Source organism: Balaenoptera borealis (assembly GCF_965194805.1).
Source record: "Balaenoptera borealis genome assembly, chromosome: 3".
NCBI lineage: Eukaryota > Metazoa > Chordata > Mammalia > Artiodactyla > Balaenopteridae > Balaenoptera > Balaenoptera borealis.
The window spans coordinates 36,121,168-36,146,645 of record NC_138866.1 but is presented as its reverse complement, the minus strand read 5'-3'; the positions used below and the strand labels follow the sequence as shown (position 1 = coordinate 36,146,645).

Genomic DNA, 25,478 nt, shown 5'->3' with positions numbered 1-25,478 from the left:
CTAATGAATATGAAATAAAGGTAGAATTAGAAAATCACTTTGGCAACCAAAATAATAATAAAAATTCAGCCAAAAAGCACGAAGCGGGGACTTCCCTGGTGGTCCAGTGGTTAGAACTCCTCACTTCCAATGCAGGCGGCAGGGGTTCAATCCCTGGTCGGGGAACTAGGACCCCACATGCTGCACGGCGCAGCCAAAACATTAAAAAAAAAAAAAAAGCATGAAAGGATGTTTAAGTAATGGATGAAAGTCGAATGAGGAATGGATATTTACATAACTTCAAAGTACCTCCCAACAAATATTTGATGATTACAAAAAAATAGTGTAACTATGGTGGGAAAAACGGGCAGATACCACCTAATCAAGTGATCAAGGTTAACATCACAAGCAATGGGACAAATCAACATCGAGCACCTCTTGAGTGCTTGATCGAGCTACCATCTTTTCTGTGATATTCCTGACAAAAATGCATAAACTAAATTTAATCATGAGGAAACAACAGACAAACCCCAAAAAAGGAACGTCTTGAAAACAACTGTCCTATAATCTTGAAATGTTTCAAGGCCATTGAAGACCAGGAATGACTGGGGAACTATTTCAGACTGAAGCGAGTTGCAGACATATGACAATAAAATGCTATGCATGATCCTGGATTGAATCCTTTTGCTATAAAGGATGATATTGGGACAATTAGTGAAACTTGAGTGGAACACGAGGATTCAATAACAGTAATGTATTGATGTTGGTTCCTGATTTTGATGGTTAGATTACTGTAAAGAGAAATAATCAGGGAAAAGAAACAACTATTTATCTACCCAAGACCTGCTACTTCTCTGGTATTCTCCATCTTAATTGGTGTTACCACCATCTACCCAGAAATACAAGCTTGTAATAAAGGAGTCATTCTTGACATCTTTCTTATAACCTAAAAGTCCATTTGGAACAACCTAAATACCTACTGATAGACCAATAATATTTTGAAACATCTATGCCTTGGAATATTATATTGTTATTCAGAGGAATGAAGTACATCTGTGCAACATAAAAATAAAAGGAGAAAGTTGTGAAATAGAATAGAAGATCCCCAATCTTGTCAATTTTTTTACCTGCAAAGACCAAGTGTGGTAAAGGATATATTCCAAAATGTTAAAAATATTATCTCTTTGGGATGAAATTATGAATTTTCTTCTTTACTATTTGGATTTTTTTAGTGTGATGCATTTAAAAAAACACAATAGGGACTTACCTGGTGGCGCAGTGGTTAAGAATCCGCCTGCCAATGCAGGGGACACGGGTTTGAGCCCTGGTCCGGGCCACAGCTACTGAAGCCCGCGCGCCTAGAGCCCGTGCTACGCAACAAGAGAAGCCTCCACAATGAGAAGCCCGCGCACCGCAACAAAGAGTAGCCCCCCCTTGCCGCAACTAGAGAAAGCCCGCGTGCAGCAACGAAGACCCAATGCAGCCAAAAATAAAAATAAATTAAATTAAATTAAAAATTAAGAAAAATTTAAAAACACGATAAAGATATTTTACTTTTGAAGAATCATTTAATATAAATGATACGGTAGAGACTTAAAAAGGAGATAGAAGCTATTCACCCTCAAGGAACTTCAAAGCTAATAGGACAATGTAAAAATTATGTATATGGTACAGAATACTTATAATAACAAGAGGGAACACAAATTTACAGGCAAACTGCAGCTATAAAAAAGAATGAGTGGGGCTTCCCTGGTGGCGCAGTGGTTGGGAGTCTGCCTGCCAGTGCGGGGGACGCGGGTTCGAGCCCTGGTCTGGGAGGATCCCGCGTGCCGCGGAGCGACTGGGCCCGTGAGCCACATCTACTGAGCCTGCGCGTCTGGAGCCTGTGCTCCGCAACAAAAGAGGCCGCGACAGTGAGAGGCCCGCGCACCGTGATGAAGAGAGGCCCCCGCTCGCCGCAACTAGAGGAAGCCCTTGCACAGAAACGAAGACCCAACACAGCCAAAAATAAATTGATTAATTAATTAAAAAAAAAAAAAAGAATGAGGACATAAGAAAGAAGGAAGACTGGACTTCCTTGGTGGTCCAGTGGTCAAGAACCCGCCTTCCAATGCAGGGGACACAGGTTCCATCCCTGGTTGGGGAACTAAGACCCCACATACTGCGGGGCAACTAAGCCCATGCACCACAACTAGAGAGAAGCCCACGCGCCACAACCAGAGAAGCCCATGCGCTGCAACGAAGACCCAGTGCAGCCAAAATTAAATTAAATTAAATTAAATTAAATTTTATAAAGAAGGAAAGAAGAAAGACTGATACTGGCGGACTTGGACAGACTGAACAAATGGGGCACAACTGGAAAGGTTTTGGCTATGTGATGGATTTTGAAGAAAAGAGGGTCATGGGAGGCAGAGGGAAGGCTGTTTTCTGAGAGTGGGGAAGTGCATGCCTGGTTCAGAGATTTGAGCCAGGGTGAGGGGCTAGAGGGAGATGCTTAGCTGGCATGAGAGGCAGTTTTCTTCCTGAGTTTTTGTCTTTCCTTTAACTTCTCTCATTTTTGATTCCTCCTTCCCCACTGCTCAGGGCCCTAGGGGTAAAACGTACCCCCTATTCACTCCAAGGAAAGCATGGACAAAATTCCCATACTAGAGTTGAAAGAGTTAATGGGAACAAAAGTTATTTTATGAAAAATCAAAGGAATATATAAGGAAAATAATGTCTGATAATACAACGTAAAAACAATTAAGCCACCTATGTCTGGTTTCTTATTCTAAAAAATTCTGTGAAAATATCTAAGACCTGTACATAGCCCTAAGTTTCCCTGCTCTTGAAATAATTTCACGCTAACTCTTACAGGCCTAGCATAACTTTGCAGGCACCTGGTCTGTTTTCCTATCCTCCCAGTTCCTCTGCCTGCCTCTTAGTCATGTGTTCTCTGGGTGCCATCTTGTTTCCTAGTGCAGGGAAGCTGGTCCAACAAATACATCTTGCTCCACGCAGGGGCAAACACCAGCTTCATTAAAATTCAACCTGCTGGAATCTCTAGAAGCCTCTCATTTTCTCCTAGTACAAGTTAGTATAAGGGCACACCTAGTTCACAGCTGAGCTTTCAGGCAGTACGGATGGACATCTTTAAGCCCTTCCTACTTAAGTCTTTGGCTCTACCTACTTCAGAAACATTCTGTGATGATTCACTCAAATGAGTCCCTACACAAAAGGAAGGGTCTTGTAAAATCTGCCCATTATAGCTTCACAACCTGATAATAACCACATAGTAAACATACCGTTCATATAGTATGAATTAGTACATTTACAGCACGAGGAAGGTCCTTCTCATTTACCAAGTGAGGTGGTAAAATCTTGCCTGGAGGGCACATGTTGGGGAGGCTTGGGAGTAGCTTTGCAAGCAGGTAAAAGCCGGAGATCCTCTTTCCAGCTATTCTCTCAACTAGGTGGTTTAAAGATTAAAAAAAAATTAAGTGAATTCCACCTCAATAAATTGTTTTAAAAAATTGTGTCTGTATCCAACTCAACAGAGGGATAGCTATAAAACCCACCTCAAAATATAAGTAGATTAAATTCCTTTGGTTAAAGTAATTCTGTTTATAATAGTTTCAGGGGGGAAGTTCATTTTGTACTTGGCTTATTTCAGTGTGGTTTTTGTAAAGATTTTTCTAAGACTAGGGTCTACAACAGGTGTAACCTCAGCTCATGATAAGTTTTTGAGCTTCTGTTATGCAAGACCCTTGGGAAATACCTTATGGGGCCTGAGACCTTCTAACACCACCAAGAAACGATTTTATGTCCTTGTGGGAGGCATATAAGATGAATAGACTTTATCATTTACTTCACAAACTCTTTTACTTACTAAGTGCTTAGTATTGCATGAGTAGTAACTCGTGTAAGCCTTCTAACAGCCCTCTGAGGCAAGACTCTCATTAGTCCAGTAAAGCCGAGGCACAGAGCGGTTGAGGGATATACCTCAAATCTCACTGCTATTAAGTGGCAGAGTCAGGATTTGAACCTATCAGTACAGTCAGACTTCAGAGTCGATGTTCTTTACACATCGTGTTGTGGTGCTTACCTACTGGGATTAAGCAGTGGAATTCCAAGATCTGAACACCCTTCCCAGAAGATAGGCTGACAGTTGCAATAAAGGAAGAGAACAAACAATGTCTACACATTTCCTGTTAAAGTAGGTCTTTGTCTAGAAATCACACATGCTTTTTATGTTAGAATAGGGACGCACATCCTCTCAGGTCTCAATGTGTCCCCCCGTGACAGGACAGTGCTGTGGGAGGACCATTTCTGCTCTGAGGAAAGTGGTAAACAAGAGGCAGACCGTCTTCCCTCATTGACAGATGCCCCACTACGGGTATGGGCTGCCCTCTCTGTACTCCACCCCCAGTCCCAGTGAGCTGCCCAGTTTGGGGGCCAGGGATCATTCAGATAATGGAAGAATACCACCCTCAGGCAGAGGATAGGGAACAGTGTGGATACTGCTTGGGGCTGCATTTAATAGGAAATGAAGGGAAAGTAAAATTATTTTGGTCAGTCTTCATCTTTAAGGCTCTATAATTACCTTATTGCTATAAATGGAAATGGAAGTACCATCTGGACCAGATGGAGAAGTAATGTCTCTAATTTTGCCAGTCCTTAAGAAAGCCACGCTGAACCTATCAGCTGAAGCTTAGAAAAGTCTTTATTATGAGGTGGTATACTCATGCCGCACAGTCTGTCTGGAGTACACTTTAGATACTATTCAGAACGTTTAGAGTCATAATTTTTGCCCTCCCATTACATCTTACTATGGAAATAACATGTATGTATTAAATATGATTATTGATAGTGCCTTTGTCATAAAGGTTTTTCTATGGCTACACAATTATCTTCACCTGTTCTCCTCGCTACTGAGCGGAGGAATTTTTAGAGCAGGTGAGTTGAGTTTTATTTGAGAGATTGAAGTAGAGCTTTAAAGGCATTTGATGAAGACACAAGTATCAAAAGAAGAAAAGAATGAGCTCTGAAAAGTCTGACTACTGCACTAAAATAGGATCAGGTACATGGTTAGGGATATCCAGTTCCTTTTATTTCTGCTTATGTTGCCGACCACACAAACTGTCCCATAAGCGACAAGTCCCATGCTCTCCTGCCATCAGCAAAGATGGCTAAAGCAGCAGCTCCTGATTGCTTCTGACCCACACCCTGAGTTTCTTGGGAAAACATATGTTCAGAAGGGGCTTCCTATTAGGGGCAAAGGGTTGCACTGGTCCCTTTTGAGGGCAACCAGAAAAAAGGAAAGATCTTCTCAGTAAACATGGATGAGAAGGTAAAATGGGAGTGAAATCACCACATTGTGGAATGACACATGACCCCCTTCATAGTCCAAAGACACTGGCATCTTCCTGGGTCTGTCTTTTAAGAGATGTTGCTGCAGAGGTGGGTGAGACTTTGGTAGATCCCTACAGCCTTTTTCAGGTTTTAGTTTAAACCACTCTTTCCTTTTCCCAGATTCTTTGACAACGCCAAGCCCCCAGTAGCCATTAAAGGCCACCTCCATGTCCCAGTAGTGCCTGCCTGACAAAAATCCCACAGTGCCCAGCACACAGAGAGAGGAGAACCTCTCAAGGTTGGAAGGCACAGATAGTTTTGCCTGTGTTTAGTCTGCTCACATCACCTACTGCTTGGAGGTAAGCACTGGCAGTTTCTGGGTCCAGGATCACATTGTCTGGGGAGAGGCTACCAGAGGGAGTGCTGGGTGGGCGGCTGAGGGCAGGGATGAGGTCAGTTTGGGAGAGCAGCCTTGAGTCCAAAGAAGGCTGTGGCTGGGGCAGTGCCCTCCACATCTCTGCCAGGGAAGGGGAGCCTGCCTGCCCCAGGCTTGGGCGAGCCCGCTAGCCATTAGAGGACCGCGTATCTGCAGCAGGCCTTACTTTTCCTCTCTCAAGACAGGGAAAACCTGGGGGACCCATGTGTGGCCCAGTTCAGCATGTGCCTCAGAACCACCTGCTGCGCCTGGTGAGGACAGGGCAAACAAGGTGCCAAAGGTATAGAGTTTAAGGAGGCGCTTGCTCTTAGGGTCGGGCAAGTGCCCCCTTCCCTGAGTTCTGGCCCTTCTCCCAGCACTGGGCTGAGTGGTCAGGAGCCAGCCTTTCTTAGGCTTAAGCTTTACTGCCATCCCGAGGCCGCTGGCCAAGCTCAGCCTATCAGCTCGCCCAGACCCACTGCTCATCGCTCACCCCTCACTTCTCCCTCCTCCGGGGGCCTGATTCCTCTCTCTCCACGTGCATGTCAATAACCCTACCCAGGTGCTTTCCTCAAGTGTGTTGAAACACTTTAGGATGACAAGGAATGTGATAAGGGGCCCTGCCTGGCACCCTCTCTGCACACTCAGGTCAGCTGACTGCTGACAAACCTGTCTCAGTCTCCAGGGTTTGCCAGGCATATTATCCCTTCTCCCTTCCATAAGTTACACGGGCTGGTGCCCATTTAGATGCCTCACTGGGCTTGTTATTCTGAGCAATTTACCTCTCGTCTCCTCCAGGGCAGTCGACAGGTTCTTTAGGGACAGAAAAAGGAAAATGCTTTGAGCTCCCAGCCAACAGGTGCTTTCCACATGTATCTTCTCTTCACACTAAGAAAAAGCCAGGGCTGCTTTCCAGCTGCAGGGAGAAGCCTGCCTCCCTCCTCTGTTCCTAGACCAATAGTGACCGCCCCAGGGGGAAGCAGGACTTTTCATCACCTTTTAGCTCCTGTGGGATATCACTGAGTTGTTCACCTCTCCTGGAGAAAGTGTTGGTTCTCTTGCCCAGTTCAGTTAACTTGGAGACTAATGGTTTAGCTTTAATGTTTTCACCTCTAGGAATAAACACAGACTTTTTTGCAAAACAAGGATGAGTTGATTTACTTCTTAGGTATAAGCAGGAGGGCGATCTGCACATTCTGCTCCCCAGAAGTGGCATCTGGAGGAGAAGGATGCAACCTAGGAACAAGCCCTCCCCTCACATTTGCAAGGCCTGGGGGGAAAGGACAAATGGAGGCCCACACACCACATGTCTACATCTTCAAAATTTATAGATCAAGCCAGGGAACTGCTTAATAAAATAAGTTGTATCCTCCTACTTTGACACGTATACTTTCATAGTAACCTAGAAGGTCAAGTTCAAATTGAGAATTCTTGACTTCTTGGACTTCTGCCCAGGGACATGGCAGTCCAGGGAGTGCCTGCCCAGCCGTTCCCACCCACCTTCTCTTCCCGTTGTGGCTTTGCTCTGCACTGAGAGGGGCCTGTGCACACACATGTGGACACACCAGTCTGCATGTCTGAGCTCCATCCATATGTTGCCCTTGGCCACCCTTGGGTTTTGGGAGCATTAACCAGAGAAGAAGACAATGCAGTCCCTGGAAGTAAGCTCAGGGCTGTTTGGGCAGGAAATTTGGGGACTGTTGTCTAGAAGAGGGGGCTGGGGCTTGGTTGTGTGTGTGTATGTGAAAATATCACTTTGGTCCTGAGGGAGGGCAGCTCCCAGTGGAGGGCCAGAGAGGGGACTTTTAATAGGGCCTAAGGCAGCGGTGCCTCTTGCCCAGGTGCAAGGGCAGTACTACCGGGAATAAACAGCCCCCCTACCAGGACCTTCCTCTTCTATGGAGACACAGTTTCCTCCAAGACCTTGCCCTCACATGTGCTCTGGATCACCAGGGAAGAGGCCAGTAGGGAGAAAGTGGCCCTAGTTCTATGCCACATGGACCCAAGTCTACAAGGAATTCAGTGAACCACCTTCTTATCAACTGCCAGGCCTCCAGCGACTGCTCATGACTAATGCATTTGATTGGAGCCCCTAACCCAGTGGAAAAAATGGCCATTCCCAGGTTCTATGGGATCCAGCCAAATGCCTTGTATGGAAAGGAGACGAGGGTAGAGGGAGTGTTTTTAATTATGTCAGAGCCTGCCAGGCTAATTGTTCATGTTTGGACCATTTTACTCTCTGGATAAAGAAGCAAAAGCAAGACATCTGATGACACCACTGTTTTTCCCCCTTCGCCCATGTCCCTTCACATACCAGTTTAAGATGTTCCTGCTATTCTGTAAAGAAAACAAAGAGGGCTCAGGTACTCCCCAAATGCCAGCCCAAGTCCTGAATGAGACTCCATGACTTTTCCTAGATAATCCACAGCTTCCTTAACGAAGTGGACCAGCATTCATTGTGCGCTTTTGTTTTATAGGCTGTTTTATGACTGGAAAGAACCTGCTTTTTGTAAATCTCTCTTGTGGGATTTACACAGGTGTTGTCTGTTCTATTTTCCTGACTCTTTCACACATTTATTTAACTTCATTTATTACTTGGCAAGAACATTTTGTATTCTAAATCTTAATCATATAAGAAAGAAATATTGTCCAACAGACACAGCTGTCAGTGTAGTTATTACGGCTTTATTCATTTAAAAGGTGGGGTTTCTCCCCCTTGGTAGTTCTCCAGCTTTTAAAATATATTTTCTCTGTGAAGCCCTAGCAATGGCTCATAAAATTGGTGTGTTTGAGTTTGTGGGCTTCCAAGGGTGCAAAATGCTTTCTTCAAGGAATAAACTCAAGTTTGTTATTGCTCCAGAGTTTTACAAACTATCTTCTTTGCAAGGGAGGGACAAAAGTACATTCTAGTTTTTGTTTTTCTCAATTGCTGACTCCTAGGTTGGTCCCTGATTTCCATATCTGTCTTTGACCTCAGGGAGTTTTGGGGCCCTTCCAAACTCTCTCCTGGCATTTTTTTGGTGCTTGTGTATGTAAAATCTACATAATGCATAATTTACCATTTTGAACATTTTAAAGTGTACAGTTCAGTGGCCTTCACTACCTTCACAATGTTGTGTAACCACCACCACTATTTCCAGAACTTTTTATCGCCCCAAATAGAAACTCCGTACCCATTAAGCAATAACTTCCCATCTCCTGGAATTTTTATCCTTAGCTTGTGCAGTGTTTATGTGCCTTAGAGCCAAGGAACCTGACTTGAAATATTTGCCCTGCCCCTTACTAGCTCTGGGATGTTTAACAACTTGCCTGATCTCTTTAAGTCTTGGTTACTCATCTGCAAAATGGAGCTAATTAGAGTCAGAATAACAGCCTTCACAGAGTTGTCATGTGCACATAGTACCACACGCAAAGGAACGTCATCAGCCCTCAATAAGCATGTTGTCTTCTTGTTGTCAGTGTCTCATTGCATCACATGAGGATTCTCTGCTATTGTCCCTCAAATCCCTAGATCCTCACTGCCACCTGGGCTAGACCTGGTTCCCTCTCTACCCCTGAGGCAGGGCTAGGAGGGGATAAGGGCATTTCTTAATCTTCCCAGTAATGACTAACATTCGTCCAGTGACATTTGTCAAAAAGAGGAAACTCAACACAGAGACAGGTGCTAAGGAACGTCAAGGAGGTCTCCCAGCTTGCAGGTGAAAGACAGGATTTGAATGCAGTCTGGCTTCAGGGCCCATGTTCTCAACCACTGGACTCTAAGGCCTTGATGTGCTTCTAAGCATCTGGTAACGATGGTGGCAGAAGCAGAACTAGGAGAGGCAATTTCAAGCTCACCCAGCAAGTCAGTGGCACAGCTAAGAAGACAGTCTGTATCTTCTGACTCGCCACCTGATGCCCCAGCCACTGGCTCTGGCTGTGCTGCAGGGGTAAATATTCTAAGAGTGTTACGTCAAAAGTAATCAGGGAATCAGGTAATCAACTTCCCCTTCCTTAGAATGAGGCCTGAGTCTTTAGGGAGCTTTTAAACATGAACAATACCAATGGCTTTCCTCCTGGAATATTGCTTTGATGGCTTCCCTCATATATCTTCCTAACCATATGGCTGGAGTTGCCTAAGGATGAATGTCACCAGCCACCTACCCACCCACTGCCACCATCCTGATGGTCAGTCCTCCAATACATCCCATCTTCAAAACTTTATTGACCGAGTGTGGGTAGTTGCAGAGTAACTTCTCATTTAAGACATTGTTTATATTTTCATGTTTGTTTCTTAAAATGGCTTTGTTGAAGTCCCTCAGTTGGGACAGAAGACTTTTTCCCTTATCCTCTAGGAACTGATAGAGTTTCTCAAGCTCATAGGTGACTTTCTGTCATTCAATTTCTGTTTGTTTCTAAATTAGATAGAGACAAGTGGTCACATGAACACTGAAGTAATCACATGCATCTTTCCTTTTCATCATTTCCCACAGATGCTGCTCTATAATTTCTTCTTTGTTTGATTCTGTTCCCATCACATACCCACTGTAAAGGAATTTTAAAAGGGAGACAAAACACAAATACATTTAGACCTTTAAAGTGTATGTCATGCAATGTAATTTCAAACTGAGTTTTTGCAACTCCAAGGCTACCTTCAGTGATCTTAAGCGATAATCTTAATAACTTCTCAGAAAATTAATTTTAATTCATCTTAGTTCAAAAATAGATGCGCCCATGTATTTCTAAGGGAGAATGGGACATGTCATGAAGTCAAGAACATGTGTCTGTGGGTGTAATTATGAAAAGACTGGGAATGAGTAAGTTATTCTGTAAAGCATGTGGGTGTCTGCTTTGTGGTTCAGTTCCTTGGCTCTGGAGTTGGGCTCTGGGGAAGTATATGTATCTTAAAACGTGAAAATGGAAAGAGTTAAAGGAACATGACTGGTTCTACTGCATCCAGACTCTATCCTTGACAAGTATCAGAGTAACTGAAGAATGGAGAATGAAGAGGGAATACAAAAGGCAGAGGGCAGGTGCTTTGGAGAGCTAACCTGCTTGGATCAGGAGGGCGTGTGCTGAGAGGTAATTAGTAGATAATTAGATAATTAGTAGCAGACATGAGATAATTATTTATCACCAAGAGCTGACGTATTGGGAGCAGGAACCATTTGAACCACAAGTGGTAATAACAGTTTTTAAAAATAGCCCAAATACAAAACGCTCAATTAGAAAAAATTCAGAATCAGTAACCGTTAAGGTAGAGAAACGGTACTCAACTTGTGTTTACAAGTAACTTTTTTTCTTGGTCTTCTAAGTCAAGAATTGGCAAACTACTGCCTGCTGGCCAAGAACCACCCACACCACCTGTTTATGTTTGGCCCTCGAGCTAAGAATGGTTTTTACATTTTTTAATGGTTGAAAAAAATCAAAAGAGTATTTTGTAACATGTGAAAATGATAGGAAGTTCAAAGCTCAGTGTCCATAAATAAAGTTTTATTGGCACACAGCCATGCTCAGTAACGTATTGTGTGTGGTTGCAGAGGTCAGTAGTTGCACAGACACTAAATGGCCCTCAAAGCTTAAAATATTTATTAGTGGGCCATGTTCAGAAAAAAGTTTGCCAGCTCTCAGGCAATTCTTGCGAAGTGGGCAGTTAGTAGCTGTTCCCCAAGAAATGAGTTCCATTGACAAATAAATTGGGAAATGCTATTTTAAATAAAATCAAACCAGTTTCTTTCTTTTTTTTTCTGCCACAACGCTGGGCATGTGGAAACTTATTTCCCAGACCAGGGATCCAGCCGGCGCCCCCTACAGTGGAAGCGTGGAGTCTTAACCACTGGACCACCAGGGAAGTCCCAAAACTAGTTTCTGTAATAAAGTAATGCCACAAGGACATCTACAAAAAAAAAAAAAAAAAAAGTTGGGAGGAGGGAAGCAGAGTATTTGGTGTTTCCCAAACTTATTGTCCCTGGAATTTTTTTCTTTCTCTTTTTCAAATGGGCTCTTCTGTGGGACTAATGTTCCAGGGAATATGACTTGGTAAATATTGATGAAAAGTAATTGGTGACTTATACACACACAATCAAGGAAAAAAATCCTGCTACTTAAAAAACTGATGGTAGGGCTTCCCTGGTGGCGTAGTGGTTAAGAATCCGCTTGCCAATGCAGGAGACACGGGTTCGAGCCCTGCTCTGGGAAGGTCCCACATGCCGTGGAGCAACTAACCCGTATGCCACAACTACTGAGCCCGTGCGCCACAACTACTGAAGCCCCAGCACCTAGAGCCCATGCCCCGCAACAAGAGAAGACACTGCAATGAGAAGCCTGCGCACCGCAAGGAAGAGTAGCCCCTGCTCACGGTAAACAAAGAAAGCCCGCAGAAGCAACAAAGACCCAATGCAGCCAAAAAAACCAAAAAAACTGATGGTAGAATTTCTCTCAGAGGGAAACCTGTTTTTTGTTTCAGAAAACATTTTCTAGGTCATTTGGTCATGAAAAGTTAGGTTCCAGGAATTGGATCTGGAAGGTGGAAAATGGAAACAAAGAGTGTTAAATAACTCTGCATAGCACAGTGAGGACAACTTGGGGTTTGGGGCCGGGCACGGAGGAAGGATTGAGAAGTGAACAGGAAAAGACGGAGATGAGCACGCTCCATGGGAGTCAAGAAGAATCAAAAAAACGTGGCGAGAAATGTTGACGGTGAGAAACGCCCTGAACGACAGCCGGGACCGACTGTAGAGTTTGTGGAGCCCGTTGCAAAATGAAAATGTTCAAAATGCAGCAAAAGGTTACGTTAGAGGTACTAAAATATAAAGCCTTTTTTTCTTTCAACTGCAGTCTCTCTCTGGTTTTAATTTGCTATTTAACCCGTGTTCCCTCATGCGTAGGGAACTCCACAAGTGCAGATCCTTGTGGGCACCCGGATTCCGGCTGCGACTCGGCGCATGCGCATGCCGCCCACCCTCTGTAAGCTCCCCACTCCGGACCTGGCCTGGACCAGGAAGTCAGACCAAGCTTCTCCAGTTTCCACGTGCCCACCATCCCACCCCGCCGTGGACAGGTGAGAGGCTGGGGGTAGGTCACAGGGTGAGGGTGGGAAGGGGGGCCTGGGGCACCATGTAGAGGTGGGAGGTAGTTGCAGGGGATGGGGATTGGAGTAGGGGTGCAGCTGAGAACCTGCCCCAGGAAGGCAAGGAGCTGGCGGGAGGACTGCGAGTGAGTCCCAGACGCATGCTCTGTTGATCCATCAGACTTCACTTACAAGAGCACAAATTCAGAGATAAAATTTCAAGAATTTTGAAAGATTTTCAAAGACAAGTGACCACAAAGCATGAAACCCTAAGTGCAGGCCCCTCTGAGCACCGGTGCTTGTGGGATGGCATTAGTTACACACGTGGTAAGCCAGGTCTGGTGCTGCGTAATCACGTCTACTTTCTGAAAAGAAATTACTCCACACCCTTGGTAAAAAGTGTTGGGTCATCAGTTGCCTTGGCAAATTAAATGCAAAAGGGACTGATTTCCTTCTTTGGGTCCATGCCAGCAAAGGGAACAAAACAGTAGTAAGGAGGCAGGGCTAGAAGGAAACTCAGATTTCAGCATGAACAAGAAATTGGACCAGAGGTGGCCATGAGAACACAGTCCCACTAGGAGCATGCGGACATTTTTGGTTTCCAACCATGCAAGTGACCAGAGCCAGCTGGAAGGCTTGGAAACAGACAGATGGCCCACTCTTGGGCTTCCCATAGTATGACTGATGTTTTATGGGGAACGTGTTGAAAATATGTAAAAATCATCTGAGGATATTTAATAGTCCATTTTTACTGTGTTCATTTCCCTATGCTAGAAGTAAATCTAACTTCTGTGGTCTTGTGCTCCCTGAATTTGTCACTATTAATCACTGGTGACAGGAATCAGCGGAAAATGATGGTGATAGATCTTAGCTCAAGTTCTGGTTCCTACTTCATACCTCAACTCTCATGTGACTTGGGGGAGAAACTGGCCATAGGCCAAGAGGCACTCTTTGCAAGTAAAGAATACATAATGCATCTTTTCCAGAAAAAATTCCAAGACAAGGGGGAGCAGAACTGCTTCTGCCCAATCAACCTGGCTTTGATCAGAATTGAATGATGGAGAATATGGGGGAAGAGAGGCAGTAACCGTAGCTAGCTCACTTGCCCAGCTGACAACATTGAGTAAATCAGTAATGAATGACTGATATAAGCCACTATTTATTGAACACTTTCCAAGTATCAGGCATTCTGCCAAGCCATTCTCATGTACTATCTCACTTAATTGATTCTACCAGGTAATTATCCCCTGTATTACAGATGAGAAAACCGAGGCTCAGAGAGGTTACACTTGTATACAGTCATGCAGCCATAAGTGCCAGAACCCTGATTCAAACCCAGGTCTGTCTGCTTGCTAAGCCCAACCTATTCAGTCATATCTAAGAAAGTGAGCTTCTACTGGCTTTTGCTGAGAGGTGGAACTCCTTTTACTCTTTCTTAAATGTACATATCCAGAAGGTCCTGAAGCTGCTCAGATATTTTGTTAATTGCAGTAACCTGAGATAAATCACTTTTCCAAAACCAGACATAAAATAATAGTAGAGGGGATTGATGGCATTGGTATCTAATGTTATTTGTTTGATTTAAAATGTTTTATCTCAAAGATTGAGGACTGAGGTCGTATCTCTCATGCCTCATTTTATCCTCAATGTCTTACACATAGCAGTCGCTCAACAAATGCTGGAGAACTTAATGCTTTGAGAAGAATCTTAAGATTGTTGTTCATCTTCTTGAAACTTTTGGTAGCTAGTATGATAAACAGCTGTTTTAGGACAGGGAATAACACAGTAAAAGTGACTTGAAATGAAAGAGTAAACATTTTTTTAAAAAGTTATCTACCCACCCTCTTCGTTGTGTAGCACTGTAACAGCTGCAGAGGGGACAAATGGCCAGTCCAACTCTCCTACCCAAATCTCTGCAGCTGACTCGCCTGCTATTTCACTGAGGTTACAGAAGCCATTCACTCTCAGTCTAGAAACTTGGGGTTTGTCTTCTCCTTCAAGTTCCACGTGCACCTGTCATCAGGATCTATCATCTAAGTATCTATCGAATCTGTTCCTTTCTTCCCCTTCCCACTGACACTGCCTGTTTTCACAAAGTCAGATTTCTCATTGAACTGTTGCATTAGTCCCCATGCTCCAGTGCACTCTGCACACTTGGGTGTGTTATTTCTAAAATGAAAAGGAGGTGCTGCCTCCCCTCTGCTGAAAATCCTTCAAGGCTCCTAGAGCAGCATACCCAAAAGAACTTTCTGCGACAGTGGCAGTGTCCAGTATGGCAGCCACTAACTGTATGTTGAGTACTTGAAATGTGGCTAGTGAGTGTGGACTGAGTTTTTCATTTTAGTTAATTTTAAGTAATTTAAATACCCATATGTGACTAATGGCTGCTGTTCAGACAGCATAGTTGTGGGACGACACACAGGTTACTTAGTGTGACCCACAAGGCCCTCATCGGTTTGCCCCTTTGCCCTTTTCCTATCCTCATTTTCTATGGCTCACCACTCCACACTCTGAGCTCCAACTGAACTGCTTGCTTTTTTCTATATGCACATACTGTGTTCTTTCATGCCGTTTCTTCTCCTGGAATGCCCTATCCTGCTTTATTTGCCTGGCAAAGTTCCTACTCAGCTTACAAGATTCAGCTCAAATTCCTTTTCCTCTGTGAGGGCTTCCTGTACAACTTTAGGATGAATTCATATTTCTCCTCTGGGCTCCCACCAGGGCCCTCACACAACTCCATGGGGCACCATTTACACTGGAGCCTATGTGAATGGCACCTTCTGGATTTGTGCAGTGCATGGTATATGCAGCCCTCATGGTGGTCAAAGTCCAAACTGATATACATGTTGCTATTTTGATGCAATACTTTTATTGAAGACATTGATTTATTCATGAGGCACTGGGTTTGGCTTGCATATAACTGTAGTCTTTTGTTTCTATGTCCTATTCCTGTGCCACTCTGTGAGTCCTGCAGGAAGTGATCTTGTATCCTAAAAACCTGGCTTAGTGCCTGGCACATAGTAGAAACTCATTAAATATCCTTCAAAGCAGGGGCTGGCAAACTACAGTTTTTGTATAGCCCGTGAGCTAAGAAGAGTTTTTACATTTTTAAATGGTTAGAGAGAAATCAAAAGCAGAATACTATTTTGTGACATGTAAAAATTATGTAAAATTCAGATTTCCATGTCCATACGTAAAATTTCATTGGGACACAGACACGTCATTTATTTAAGTATTGTATGTAGCTGCTTTGGCCTCACACATGCACACTCGAGAAGTTGCAACAGAGACCATGTGGTCAACAAAGCCAAAAAGATTTACTATCTGGACCTTCACAGAAGAAGTTTGCTGACCTCTGTGTCAAAGGAACACAAGAATAGACTCCTTCCCCCTCAGAGCTCAGATACGCCTTCTCCCATCTTTTCCTCCTCACCACCTGCTTCAGAACAGGATGTGGCCTTGTGCTTGCCAAGCCCCACATTACAGATCCTCACTCCCTGGCCTCCTCTGGTACCTTGACCCATCAATGGTGCTGCTGTCTCTTTATTCCAGGTTATTCTTGCCTCACACTCTATGCTCCAGAAATATCAGATGGCTCGAAGTTCCCCCCAAACATGTATTTTCAGCCTTTCCTTGATAGTCTTAATACAGAAGATTCCTCTTTTCCCTCCTCCCAGTTTTTAATCCTCCCCCGCACCACAAACACATATATATCTGCCTGGGGATCTTCTGGGTCCCAGAGCAGATAAAACAAAACTCCAGGAATTCTTTCTCAGTCCTTCCCTCTCTTAGATTTAATCACTGCTCTCTGCAAGTTCAGACTCTTCACATACTTGGTCTAGTAAATACCACATTATGTCCTAGTGAATAGTGTGTGTCTAACACGTTTCCTGCATTTCATTCATGAACCAATTCATGCACATGTGCCAGGCACCGTGCTACATGTTGTGATTGAGTCAGGTGTGGTTCTTGCTTTGTCTGGCTGGGTAGACAGTTATTAAACATGAAAACAAGTGCATAATTATACATTGTGAGAAGCGTCATGGAGGAAAAATAGGGTGCTTTGAGGAGCATTATCTGACAGGCATGTAAGAGACATTCAGAACTGTTGCCTGGATTGGTGCTGAGTTGAAAGAGATGGCCCGGTCAAACCCTTCCCTTTCCAATGAGGAACTGAGGCACAGAGATGTTACATGGCTCGCCGAAAGTCACCCAGCCCCTAGCAGTCAGTATAGCCACATGCAGCCCGTTAATTAGTTTCATTTGGGCCACTCCAGATCTGATGGTCTTTATGTTACCCTGTTTACATTATTGTCCAATGACTATTCTTATCGATAGTCATCATATGCCTCTGTGAGAACTTTATATTCGTGTTTTAATAACTCGCTAACCTAAATTTGATCCCAGCTAATCAGACATATTGATTAATTGGTGAAAGGTGGCCCAAACAGTGACAGTAATAATTTCCAAAGGCTTCAAAGTGTGTACCAAGCTATCATATATTCCCGCAACCTTTTCTTCCTTCCACATTGCCCTAGTCCTCCTGGAAGCAGATGCGGATATACTTTGTTGTAGTCTTTCCTGGCAATGGTGCTGGAGAGCAGAATGGCCCCAGAAGCTCATTCCCCCCATACCTCATGTGGCTGGAAGATGTCGTTCCCGTCAGAAGGCCTTCCTCTGACTCTCGCACGTGATGACAGTTTCACTGGAGTCAGGTGGACGTGGACTAATCAGCGGCTGATATCGAGAAGCCGTTGGATCGAGGCAACCAAAGTGGTTTTGAGCAACACCAGGTGAGCAGACGGTGAAGTGCAAGGCTGCAGAGAAACGAGGACTTGGTCGGCTTAAAAACAGCTCTCTCACTGTGCCCCTGAGTGTGTTCGCACTGTGCAGGGTGGTGGCAAATGCACGCGTCTGGGGGCTGGGATCGAATTCTGGCTCCTCTACTTCGTGTGGGTGACTTGGGCAAGTCACTTAGCTTCTGCGGGTCTCAGTTTCCTCAGATGCCAAGTGGAAGTACTGAGGGCCACTGTGGAGGTTAGATGAATTCGTGTGTGTGTGTGTGTGTGTGTGTGTGTGTGTGTGTGTGTAAAGAGATTAGCAGCCAACACAGGGTGAGGGCCCAGCGGCTAGACCAGCTCCATACAGAGCGCCACTCTGCCCCAGGCACTGTCCTGTATTAACATACTTAATCCTCACAAAGCCCCTCAGAACCAGGTACCCATCCCCTCATTTTACTAGATGAGGAAACTGAAGCACAGAGAGGTTAACCCCTGTGTCCAGGACACACAGCTAGTAAGCATCAAAGCTGGGATTTGAACCCAGGCAGACTGGCTCCAGCATCCATGCCCATCAGCGCTACACTAAACGGCCTCTCAATAAAGATGGGCTAGGGTGTGTTCTTACATTGACTGTTCCTCCCTTTTCCTTTAAATTGCCAGTTCCTTCTGTTCACGTATTCTATGATTACCTTATTATCTGAGCCCAAAATCTGAGATCGTGTTCAAAGAAAGGATTTTGTGCTGCAGAAGATAAGAGGTTTAGAGGAGAGAGGCCCTTTGGAAGATGTGGTTTGGATACTGCAACGTTGGGATTTCTAAAACATTTGTGATAGCTCAAGGGGACAGCAGGATAGAATATTTGAAATCAATATTGTCCTGAAAAAGCCAGCATGGTAGATGAAGATATTCTTTTCTTTGCCCTTTAAGTCCTTTAAAAAATAGACAGTATGAGATTCAGAGCCTGCATACAGAGCCCTCTCTGAACGTGAGTGACTGGCAGACTACGAGGTGGGATAGGGCGCTGCGGACCTCCCCTCCCCTCCCCTCCCCTCCCATCCCCTCCCCTCGGGAGTCAGGGCCCTCTCTGAGCACCCCTGTTGGCCCATTCATCTTACCAGGAGTTCTTGGTTCTTCATGGCTCCTCCCTCCTCAAATTCCAAAGCAAACTCCTTTTCCTCATGGTATCCAAGTGGTTCTCAAGTCCCTGGAAACAAACAAACCCAAGATAACCTTTAAATTTTGTGCTTTTATTATTTCTTGTACTCCAAAATTTTCTATAACCCAGGATTCTGACCCTGTTCAAACTTTAGTCTTAGTAGATACATGAAAGGAGGGGCAGGTGGTATGAGACATTCTGGGACAGCTTCGGAGTAGAGGGAGAAGAAACTGGTACCCTTGGTTGCCTCTGGGGAGGAGAATCATGGCTGGAGGAGAGGGTAGGAGAGGATGATGTAGTCCTTTGTACCTTTTGAATTTTAGCTTATGTGAATGTATTACCTAGTCCAAGAGAAATGGAAAAAAAGTAAGAAACAAAGGTGGTGTTTGAGGCTGCACGCCTCTTCCTCTGTGAGCAGGGAAAGTGGTGATCACTACTCTTGTTGGAATGATAATCTTCCTAGGTAGGTGGGGAGGGAGAGGCAGCTGTGGTGGACTGGCACACACGCTGCCACTTTTATGAGCCACATGGCACCCTCTCCCCCCAAAAAATCACTCTTTCTCATCTCTACCAAAGGAAGTACAGCATATAAATTTAAAACACAGACTCAGCTCCACCACTGCCAGCCAGCTGTGTGACCTTGGGCCTATTAGCTCTTTGTGACTCAGTTTCCTCATTTGTAAAATGGGAACTAATAGTGGAGGTTGAGAGGATTATAGGTTAAAGCACTTAGAATAAGGCCTGGTATATAACAAATAGTCAAACATCCATTAGTATTACAGGCAGTCCTTGCTTTGCATAGTTCCAACATGTATAAACTTAAGTTACCACATTTTAAGGAACACCAGTCCCCCAATAACATGTGTCCAATTTCAGTTACCATTGTATATTAAATGTAATTGCATAAAGTACAAACTTCGCCGCTAGCTCTTCAGTCCACAGATCACTACATAAACAACAGACGCACATCCTGATCAGTGACCAGTCATGTCACTTATTTTAAAGCCTATTGGTTAGTAAACCAATCTGTTTATTCAATTCACGCACATCTGTTATTCAGTTCATGCACAGACAGCAAAGCACTTGGTTGCATTGCTTCCTTGTCTTCCGGTCATAAACCCACATGCCATTTTACGGAGATAGTTAATCAAAAAAGAGAATCGGCCAACAAAGATGGAAGTGCAGCAAATAAATGAAAAGGGATAACACCGGAAGTAAAACTGTATGTGACCAAAAAATCTGAAAATGGCAACGTCAAAGCAAAGGTAGGATGGGATCTAAACCTGCACAAAGCTACGGTGCAAATTATATTGAAAAAGTCCAATGAATATAAAAGCAAGCTCAAGTTCCTTCAACATCTGGTAGTTTATTTTATTATTATTTTTTAACGTCTTTATTGGAGTATAATTGCTTTACAATGGTGTGTTAGTTTCTGCTGTATAACAAAGTGAATCAGCTATACGTATACATATAGCCCCATATCTCCTCCCTCTTGCGTCTCCCTCCCACCCTCCCTATCCCACCCCTCTAGGTGGTCACAAAGCACCGAGCTGATCTCCCTGTGCTATGCAGCTGCTTCCCACTGGCTATCTATTTTACATTCGGTAGCAACATCTTGTAGTTTAAATTGTACTAGGAACAGAAAGCTGCTATGGTTGAAATGGAGCACTTATTTCTACTTTGGATTCCGTACAGTGTGGCAGTAACTTTTACTCCACTGTGCAAATAACTTTGCAGGATTTGAGTCTAATGTAAATGAAGTTAGAAAAAAAAAAAAATAGATGGCCATAGGAATGTTGACACTGCTGCCATTACAGAGACTCTAGACGTGCAGGCAGAGGAACCTAGTGAAGGTGGGCATGTCAGTATAAATGAGGAAAGTGGTGGTGACAGAAAGGATGAAGTCTCAGAAAAAGTGACATCAAAAGACATTTGAAGACTTCCCTGGTGGCACACTGGTTAAGAGTCTGCCTGCCAATACAGGGGACACGGGTTCGAGCCCTGGTCCAGGCAGATCCCATATGCCGCGGAGCAACTAAGCCCATGCATCACAACTGCTGAGACTGCGCTCTGGAGCCCGCAAGCCACAACTGCTGAGGCCCGCGTGGCTAGAGCCCGTGCTCTGCAGCAAGAGAAGCCACTGCAACGAGGGGCACGCGCACCGCAGTGTGGAGTGGCCCCCGCTCACTGCAACTGGAGAGAGCCTGCGCGCAGCGACAAAGACCCAATGCAGCCAAAAAATAGAATAACTAAATAAATAAACATTTGACACTAAAGAACCCCTTAGATCTATTTCACCACATTGAATGTTCAATGGGTAACATGTTGGAAAGATCCAAAGGAGCATGAAAATTCATGAAGGCATGCAAATGATGCTTGCTCTGTATTGTAAATTATGTGAAGAGAAAAAGAAGGCAAGCACTGTTCAAACTACTCTTGATAAGTTTTTTACCAAGAAATAGAACACATTAACTCTCAAAATTCCTAATGTTTTAAATAACAGTGTATTATATAGAGTTACTATTTTTTTCCCTCTACATTTATAATGGACAGTAAGAGCGTTTTTAATGTTTTGACAAAACATTTAAAGGTCATAGAACAATCATCATTTTTCCCATTGACTATTTAGGTCAGTTTGAATGGTGTCAGCTTGCACAGTCATGTTTAGGGTCCTGCACTGCTGTGCAAAGTGAGATTACCTCTACTTCCTCATGGAAGAGTACAGAACAGCTTTTTTGTTGTTGTTGTTTTAAATTGTGGTAAAATATACGTGAGTTACCGTTTTAACTGGTTTTAAGTGTGCAGTTTAGTAACATAAAGTGCTCTCACAGTGTTGGACAACCATCATCTCCAGAATGTTTTCACCGTCATAAACTGAAGCTCTGTGCCTATTAAACAGTAACTCCCCATTCCCTTCTCCCCCTTGCCTTGGCAACCACCTTTCTACTTTCTCTCTCTATGGTTTCGCCTATTCTAGATAACCTTATGTAAGTGGAATCATACAATATTTGTCCTTTTGTGTCTGGTTTATTTCACTTAGCATAATGTCCTCAAGGTTGATCCATGCTGTGGCACATGTCAGCATTTCACTCCTTTTTTGGCGAAATAATATTCCATTGTACATACATGCCACATTTTGCTTATCCGTGAATCTGTTGATGAACACTTGGGTTGCTTCCACCTGTTGGCTATTGCGAATAATGCTACTACAGACATGGGTGTCCTATGAGAGACTTTGAAGAGTACTTATCTCTGCAAAGTGGGGCTGGGGCTTACTCTTCATCTGAGACCCTTCTGTACTATTTGATTTTTTTTTAAAAACTATGAGCACAGGATAATTATAATAAATAGATCAATAACATATAATATTGGAGAATTTGGAAAATCCTACCACATGGGAGTGGGTTAGATGTGTACAGTATGTGTGAAGGCACCAAGCTTGGAGCTGGAGTGTAGAAGGTACGTGATGGCTGCCACTTACAGTGCGGTCAGAATTTTGTATGCTTCCCTCTGGGCAGAGGGCACGGGAGTGCCCCAGACTAGCAGCAGGGTAGGGCTCAAAAGGTTGCACTAGAATTTGCTTTGGTGACCCATTTGGAGGCAGCTACCTTCCTTTTGGTCCCTTCCTAGGAAACCCAAGGCCTGGGGCTGCTCCAAAGGCACCCAAGCTTCCCATCTGCGCCCCCATCTGGGCTGATCCTCCTCAACCACCAACACCAGGTCTCAGGCAGCATGCCATTCTCAAATCCCCTTATCAGAAAGTCCCTGTTCTGACTCCTGTGACCTCAGGGCCCTACTGATAATAGTTGTTAGTCATCACAAGTTCATGTGTTCTCGACTGGCCGTATAGTTGCACTGTAAATGTAAAAAGAATTTTTTTTTTAAAAAATTATTTATTTATTTATTTATTTATTTATTTTTGGCTGTGTTGGGTCTTCGTTTCTGTGCGAGGGCTTTCTCTAGTTGCGGTGAGTGGGGGCCACTCTTCATTGCAGTGCGTGGGCCTCTCACTATCGAGGCCTCTCTTGTTGCGGAGCACAGGCTCCAGATGCGCAGGCTCAGTAATTGTGGCTCACGGGCCCAGCTGCTCCGCGGCATGTGGGATCTTCCCAGACCAGGGCTCGAACCCGTGTCCCCTGCATTGGCAGGCAGATTCTCAACCACTGCGCCACCAGGGAAGCCCCAAAGAATTTTTTTAAGGATGACAATTCTGTGCAAAACCATTGGCACTTCTTTTCCAGTCCCCATTGCAGACACTGCTAATTGATTGCTAACATGCTGCTCAGACCAGAAAAGACCTGAGAATCTTTCTGAAACAAAATCTAATCTCAATAATTTGGAGTTGGCACTTGCAATGAAACCTATTTGTCATCTCTGTGACACAAGGAGTGACCTTCTTGGTCTAGATATCAGGTGTTGGGACAGGGGTTTGGAAGGGTGATTTGGGGGGCGTGGTTTGCAGCACCTCTGAGCTCGTGCCATGGAGCTAGGATCATACCTGGAGAGCTCAAGCACCTGCGATCCTCTCTGATTTGAAGATATAAAGGTGACCTTGAGAAAACTGAGCTCATAGGGTGGGCCTCAAGGTGGCCACGATGAGTCCACCTCCTGATACCGTGGGTTAAGTCCTGAGAGGTGGAGTGTGTCATGGCATCTCCACACCTTCCGTGTGCTCTCAGGGGAGGAACAGGAAGGCTCGTAGCCCAAGTTACAGCCATGAGCAGGTCTGGGGAACTGGGCCATGATGTGTCAGTGCTCTCCCAGCTTCTGTTGGCCCTTCCTGTGGATTAATAAGATCCTCAGGGCTTGCAGATCCAATCTTGGAGGGAGGCAGAGAAAATTTATTATAAGAAAAAGAACCAAGAAATAGGGAGATCAAATTGTCTGCTTTTGTCAATGGAGCATGTTTCCAGTGAGTCTGGCTATACGCTTCGTAGATCAAGCCGTATCCACTGAACACTATAGATGGAGCCATTAGCACCCTAACACTGGCTATTTTGAAATTTGTTTTTCTGGATCTTTGTTGTCCTAGGGCTGGACATGCATCTTCCATAAAGTTTAGCTGTGGAAAACCTTGTTCATTCAGATGCTTATCTACCACTCGTGACAATAATAATAAAAAGAGTAGCAATGGAGAGTTTACTATGTGCCAGGCACTGTGCTAAGTACTTTATAAACATTACCTCACTTAATTCTTACAGGAACCCTAAAGGTAGGAACTACTGTCCTCATTTTATAGATGAGGAAATGGAGGTTTAGAGAAGTTAGAAAGACATTTATCCAAGGCAACCCCTGGGGGAAGAAGCAGAGCATGGATTTGAATCTATATGACTAACTCTAGATCCCTAACTCTTAACCACCAGGCCACTTGGAAAAATGACTTTCTCCTGTAAAGCTTTTAAGAATAATTCTATGAACATGATGGGCAGCTGTCTGGTGGCTTATACTGGGAAAATATTCCACTCCACTAAAACTAGGCATTGCCTGCCAGGTCCCCTCCCCTCTCTTCCCTTCTCTTCCCCATCCCTACTCCATCCCTCCCCCACTTCCCTTCCCTTTCTCTGATGTCTCCAGGTTAAACCCCCTTCTCATCCCTCTCCCTTAAACCCTGCCAGCCTGTGTGAATGGGAATCCTCACCCTGCTCAGCTGTCCAGGCAAACCCCGCAGAGGGTGGGCCTCCTGGTCCTTCGCACCAATGGCTTTAGTCCTCCAGGTGCTTCTTTTTTTTTTTTTTTTTAATTTATTTATTCATTTATTTTTGGCTGTGTTGGGTCTTTGTTGCAGTGTGTGGGCTTCTCATTGCGGTGGCTTCTCTTGTTGTAGAGCACGGGCTCTAGGCGTGCGGGCTTCAATAGTTGTGGCTCGCGGGCTCCAGAGCTCAGTCTCAGTAGTTGTGGCTCACAGGCTCAGTAGTTGTGGCGCACGGGCTTAGTTACTTAGTTGGTCCGCTGCATGTGGGATCTTCCTGGACCAGGGCTCGAACCCGTGTCCCCTGCATTGGCAGGCGGATTCTTAACCACTGCACCACCAGGGAAGTCTCCTCCAGGTGCTTCTGACAGACCAGAGATTCAAGGGCCCTGCCTGCTGCTCCAGCAGCAGCCTGGTGACATCCACAGTTCCCAGCTACCTGTTGCGTTTGAAGCTCTTGGCCTGAAGGCTCTGGTGGCACTGGAGGCAGGGGGGCAGGAGGGCGGATGAGGCCCGCTTCCAGCAGCAGATGAGGCAGGCCTGGTGGAAGCTGTGGCCACGCTCTGTGATTCCGGGTCTTGGCAGTGCTGGAAGCAGATGCAGCAGTGACTTCTTCCTTGGGTGGCGAGTAGATCAGCAGCGGCCATGGCAGGTTCAGTTTCACTTTCCTGGTCTCCACACTCTCTTCATTGTCTCCTCTGAGCTGAAAGCTTGGCCGTGGCCTCCCAGACCAGCTACAAGTAATCTGAGCCTTTTTGCTTTGGTTCCTTTCACTTTCCCAGTCAGAAGCTGCTTCTCTCGGTTCTGCAGCTTTCCTCTCAGCAGGCCTGGGGGGGGGGGGTGCCCTGTATCAGGGGAAGGAGACTGTTTAGGGTGGGGAAACCAGCAAGGGTTTTAGCCCCATGGCTGTTCCCCGGCCCAAGGGGCTCCCCGTTTGTCAGATCAGGATGTTGGGAAAGTGCCTTGCCATAACTGCCGTGCTGGCCCCGAAAGGTGTGAACCCACGAGAGATGTGATGGCTGCTTCCCAGAGGGATCCGACTGAGCCCACAGGGCTCCGGCTGCTCCCAGGGCTGCGGG

At 44.9% G+C, this 25,478-nt stretch overlaps 1 protein-coding gene across 2 annotated transcripts in view; it reads left to right on the top strand.

Moving 5' to 3' along the window:
* Positions 1 to 5,691: 5,691 nt before the first annotated feature.
* Positions 5,692 to 25,478, top strand: part of LOC309626178 (uncharacterized protein) — a 167,586-nt gene continuing 147,799 nt past the window's right edge. The window contains exons 1-2 of one of the 2 annotated variants that reach the window (XM_082386719.1): positions 5,692 to 12,503; positions 12,592 to 12,764. In XM_082386719.1, coding sequence (XP_082242845.1) covers positions 12,465 to 12,503; positions 12,592 to 12,764 — 212 coding nt within the window. In that variant the 5' untranslated portion in view covers positions 5,692 to 12,464. Of the gene's footprint in view, positions 12,504 to 12,591; positions 12,765 to 12,804; positions 17,567 to 25,478 lie in introns of those variants that run through there. The other variant, XR_014242986.1, reaches the window with a different exon arrangement.